The sequence below is a fragment of the Agrilus planipennis genome, unplaced genomic scaffold, assembly GCF_000699045.2.
Source record: "Agrilus planipennis isolate EAB-ADULT unplaced genomic scaffold, Apla_2.0 scaffold81, whole genome shotgun sequence".
NCBI classification, from domain to species: Eukaryota; Metazoa; Arthropoda; class Insecta; order Coleoptera; family Buprestidae; genus Agrilus; species Agrilus planipennis.
In genome coordinates this window covers 1,152,394-1,158,172 of record NW_020438902.1, presented here as the reverse complement: position 1 = coordinate 1,158,172, position 5,779 = coordinate 1,152,394, and the positions used below count along the sequence as shown (strand labels likewise).

Sequence of the window (5,779 nt, the reverse complement as noted above, 5' to 3'; positions counted from 1 at the left end):
TCATATTACTCTTAGCGACACCGCACGTCTTAAATTATACCAATTTATGAAAAGCTCTAGACCAATATCGATAGGCTTCCGCAGTTGGGATTTATACGAATATCCAAATCTACCAAACACCACCAACATTGTATGGCGGGTGAAAACCAGTACTCAAATGGAAAAACCAAGATTTATTCTTTTCGCATTACAAACTGACAAGCAAAACAAAAAAAATGCTGATGTTAGTAACTTTGATCACTGTCAACTTAATAATTTAAAAGTGTATTTAAACTCTGAAGTATATCCATATGAAAATCTAAATGTTTCCTATGTAGAAAATCGGTATGCTTTATTATATCACATGTACTCGAAATTTCAAGAGAAATATTATGGCTGTAACCCGTTACCTCTGTTAGATATAACAAAATTTAAACAAATAGCGCCAGTTGTGGTGGTCGATTGTACATATCAGAATGAAATCCTTAAAACTGGACCAGTTGATGTCAAGATTGAATTTCAAACTGCAACTGCTCTCCCCAATAATACATCATCATATTGTCTTTTGCTACACGATAGATTAATTGAATATTCACCGCTGACTGGCGATGTAAAAAAAATAGTTTAAGAAGTTTTTTTTTTTTTTTTCAAGAGAAACACGAATTATAAAAACAAATTATAATCACCATTTGTTTTCTTCATGAATGACACGTAAGACGCACATGTGTTTCTCGTTCCAAAAGTATTTCATATGAGATACTACAACAACAACAATAGTCAGTTCCTATAATTTTTGGTTTTATAAGACACCACTAGTAGTATAGCTATGTAGTAACTGGAACACTTCGATGGTCTACTTTGTATTATACCTATATGTAAATAAAAAATATTATAATCTAAATGAAAGCTAAAGTTTAATTTAATTTACTATAACCGCAAACACAAAGCAGATAAGATCTCAAATGCTGTATATAAACAATTTTAAAAAAAATTAGATAACGTTCGTTATGGAGCCGTTACTGCGCGTAAAATAATATGTCAAAATATTTAATTTAAAAAGAGAAACACCAACAATTCCAGGAACATCCATGTTTTTATAATCATTACAATAAGGAAAGAGTTCAAAATAGATGATCCACCCCACTCTGCAAAAAAAAAAACAAACAATAGTACAATCATTATCACTTATCACACATATTCATATTTCACGCCTCAGCTATGACCGCCGCCGCCGCAACAGTCATTTTCCCAGGACGACAACATCTTCGTTTTTCAATATTAACGAGCGCTCGCGTTCTCTCATTGGCCGAACGATATCACAAGCCACGACTCCCCCTCTAAAACAACAACCAATCAGAAAACAAGAACACACACAAACCACACCCGGCATGCTCATAAGGGAAAAATAATACCATATACGGGTCATACCCCCACTCCTATCCAAAAGAACGAACGCTCATTGGTCGAGAGATATCACAAGCCACGCCTCCTCTAAAAAAAAACAACCAATCAGAAATAAAAATACAAAAGCCACGCCCCGCGCATGTGCAGAAAGGAGATAATAACACCATAAATAATCATCCCCACTACTATCCAGAAACGCTATAATACCCCCACTGATGGCGATGCTGATAACGATGAATCTAAAAGGAACATTGAACTGGAAGTATCAATTTTAAATTTAAACAAAACGTTAACGGAAAAAATTAAACGTTATGATTTGCATGAACAAGCAATGATCAATGTAATCAATGAATACAGAGAGAACATTACCAGATAAGAGAAACAGAATAAAATATTACAACGTGATATAAGAGTACTTACATCAGACAAAACTAATTGTTATGACAAATTGAAATTGATGGAAAACGAAATAGAAAAGCAAGAAATTAGTCAGTCAAATATACGCCAAAACATCAGTGGTTGTATAGAGAGAGAGGAAAAGTCTCAAAATAAGAAGAGTAAATTTGCAATCAGTTTAAGTTCATGTCGATCACCGAAAAAAAGACTACAAGACAAATTGTGCAAGCAACAACAACATAGCTTATAACAAAAATAGTATCTGACTGTAATTACCACTTCATTAATTAATAAAGAACAGTGAACACTATATCACTGTTTTTTAATTATAATGCCTGTTGGTGTAAAATACAACTGTCCCTCTTGTAAAGGGGAAACTGATGTCATAAATGAACGTTGTATTTCATGCATTCTTTTGAGGAATTAAACGTAAAGGATTCAAACACTGTTTGTCTACCTTTCTTAATGATAAGGTTAATACCCTTATTAACAGAATTAACAACCGAAATCGAAATAATTAATTTCTTTTTGTTCACTTTAAAAATAATGAGCATTGAATTTAACAAATGTAAAAAAATGTTTTGTTACACAACGATTATTATCCAAAAGGAAAATATAAAACAACAGAATGGAACTGAGCATGGAATTGATGAAGTAAAAAGTGAGCGAAAGAGGTTCAGAAAAAACTTAATGTGTCACGAAAAGCTACCTAATAGTCCTTTGAATACTCCTAATGTGAAATAAAAAAACAAAACGTATATAAGTTTAATAACAAATAAACAATATGAATTATTTCTTGTGTTTTTTATTTACGTGATAAAACTTTTACACAGGAAATAATTTTAACAACTAAAAACATTTTTTATTATTCAATTACGAACAAATTACAATTCTTGCAATGAATATTTTTGGCTGTTAAAATCAAATGCATCATCATCATACACTTCTACTAATTCGTTTGGTGGCGATTGCGGCTGCTTCTGCGTCATTGTTGAACATGGTTTATTCATCCTACTTTCCAATAATTTTTTTTTGTTGCATTTTTCTTCGTTGTTTGGAAATACAAAATTTACTTTTCTTTTTTCACTTATCGACGTCTGCTGTGGTGGTTGCTGCTGCTGCTGCTGCATCACGATTTTCTCCGTTTCTCTTCCATCACTTATCATTAGCCTACCTTCTGTACTATCTTTCACCATTTGTAAACTTTCTCCTTCATCATCCTTTAAATTAAATGTATAGCGTTGATACAGATTTCTTAGTATATGTAATTCACAATCATCCTCCACCGCTAATCTTAAATATGCAATGGGTAAATTGCCTAATTTTTTAAGCATTGTATGAGCTCTCGGGGTGTATAATAGCTTAACCATTACTTCGTCTTCTCTTTTTTCAATACTTTTAACTCCAAATCTATAAATACAATGAAATTGAGTTTATGAATTCAACGTTTCATTCGTTTAAATAATACTTATTGTTAATAAAAAGAAAACAATAAAGTACTTACTTGAACATTTGTTTATCTGCTACATACGTAGACAGCGTCAGGTGTTACTATCGAAGTATCAGTAGATTTCAAAAGTAATGTACACGGTACGTTTGCCATTGTTGTAATATCAAATTGTTTAGTTCACATTTTCGCAAGTTTCATTTTATTACTTTGTTGCAATTTCCACTTGAAACCATCAAAATGCATTTCGTTATCTACATTTAATTGAACTTTTAACCTTATCTACTGATGATCCCTTCACCTTTTATCACATAAAATACAACTATAAATTTAACACGCTTCCATTTAAAATATACATTAAATACAGNCACTTCTGTGTCTGCAAATACACACCTACTACTACTGGCAATTATTAAACCTACAAGTGAAACTGTAGGTAAGTAGTGATTTTTGTTTTAATTTTTACTTTTATTGCATGCTTATAGTTTTTGTATTTATTATAGTATCATGGATTCTCCCATTTTAAAATATGTTAAATTAACAGACAATAGTCAACCTCTCACCAGAGCAACACCTTTCGCTGCAGGTATCGATTTGAGAAGTGCCTATAGTTACAAAGTTCCTGCTCGTGGTCAAACTCTCGTTGATACTGGAATTAAAGTTCAACTACCGATTGGTCATTACGGTCGTATTGCTCCACGATCTGGACTAGCAGTCAATCATTCTATAGACGTAGGAGCAGGTGTTATTGACGAAGACTACAGAGGTGTAATTAAGGTACTATTATTTAATTATTCTAATAAAGAATTTGTAATAGAGATAGGTGATAGAATAGCTCAGTTAATTTGTGAAAAAATATCATATCCAACAATTGTTGAATGTTCATCATTAGATAATACATATAGGTCAAATTGTGGATTTGGATCTTCAGGAATAAAATAATAGATACTTTTTATAATTCGTAATGGAAGCTAATATTATACTTAAGAATTTTATTAAGAAAATAGAAAAAGTTGGTACATTAATTAAAACTAAGGATGAATATACGAAATTCATTAAACTTTTAAATAAAAATATTCGGTTAGTAAAAAAACTTATAAAACAGAAAGATAATATTAGAAATAAGCTTCAGTTAGAAACAAATTTGGCAATGTTAAAGTTTTATAAGAATAAATTTAAATATGAACTTGATTCAAATGTGAATAAATCAAAAAAAACTAAAAATAGAAATATACAATGGGTAGACCTAGATTCATGTTTTAGAGGAAGAATTAGAACTGGTAGCATTGTAAATTATAAAATTAAGGAACCGATTAAATTTTTAGATGCAGCCTACAAAAGTTTCGCTTTAAAAGTTAAAAATTCTTTAAGACAGTCTATTTTAAAGGTAAATGCAATCTTTTATGGCAATTTTATAAAACCTCAAAATGGTGAGACTGAAATTAAACACTTTACAACTAGAAATAGCGTTATAGATCACAATTCAAATTTAAAAGATTGGTACAATGAAAACATTAAAAACAAAATATTAACAAAATTAGAGGAATTTCAAGAACGGGAGTCAGGATGGGCTCTTTATGAAATAATACAACTTAAAATAAATATTAACAATTATGCTCCAATTAACGTAGGTATTTCAACATATGTAGAAACGCCTTCATTTATTAAAAATTCAAAATCAGTTATCAATATTCAAAATAACGATAAATTCTGTTTTCTATGGTCAGTTGTAGCTGCACTACATCCTTCACCGTTCAATAAAAATCCAAATAGAACAACATCGTAAACACACTTTAGTAGGATCCTTAAGTATTAAGGAATTAATTTTCCAATTCAATTGAAGGATATCAATAAATTTGAAAAACTTAACAATTTATCCATTAATGTTTTCACACTTGATAAAACTAGTATTGTACCCATTTGTTTGAGTAAAACTGAGTTTACACCTCATATTAACTTATTAATGATTCCGTGTGATAATTTAAATTGTGATATTGATTCTACAGCAGAAATAAACAGAATATCTTCTGTAATGATGCAACAACATACATATGAAGAAGGAAAAGAAAAAATGAAATTTATTATCTATGTTAATAACGAAACTGAAGATTCCATAGGTATAGTTGAAGGCTTAAATTCCATCGACTATTATGGTGGACATTATCAGATGTGGGGAAAAAACTCAATTTTGTTTGCATGGAACAATTATGATGATGAAGACAAATAAACCTGTAAATACGACTTTAAGGTAACCTGTGTATCTACTTGTACATTATACTCCATATACAAATAAAATTACTTCTTTTAATGTGTTTCATTAATTACCAATAAAACTGTAAATGAAATAATGAAATAAAAAAGTATGTTATTCAAAGCAGACAATGATAAAATTTGAACTCTTCTAACACTAACGTAATCATTCTCAATAAATCCATGCAGGTTCAGTCCAGTTTTGTGACGTATCCTCTTATCTACACAAAAATTCAAAAGACCAAAGTTCAATTACGTCACAAAGTATTCAAAAGGTCAAAGTTCAACAACGTTGAGTAAACA

At 30.4% G+C, this 5,779-nt stretch overlaps 1 protein-coding gene and 1 long non-coding RNA gene across 2 annotated transcripts; one reads left to right on the top strand and one right to left on the bottom strand.

The window, feature by feature from the left end:
• Positions 1 to 2,663: 2,663 nt before the first annotated feature.
• Positions 2,664 to 3,559, bottom strand: LOC112904075. The gene is made up of 2 exons (XM_025973298.1): positions 3,284 to 3,559; positions 2,664 to 3,189 (listed from the first exon to the last, which is right to left on the bottom strand). Exons 1-2 carry the CDS (start codon positions 3,289 to 3,291, stop codon positions 2,664 to 2,666), a joined length of 534 nt encoding a protein of 177 aa, XP_025829083.1. The 5' UTR covers positions 3,292 to 3,559.
• Positions 3,560 to 3,594: 35 nt separating this feature from the next.
• LOC112904076 lies at positions 3,595 to 4,003 on the top strand. The gene is made up of 2 exons (XR_003230883.1): positions 3,595 to 3,662; positions 3,771 to 4,003. It is a non-coding gene; the product is annotated as an uncharacterized LOC112904076 (long non-coding RNA).
• The last annotated feature ends 1,776 nt before the right edge of the window (positions 4,004 to 5,779 follow it).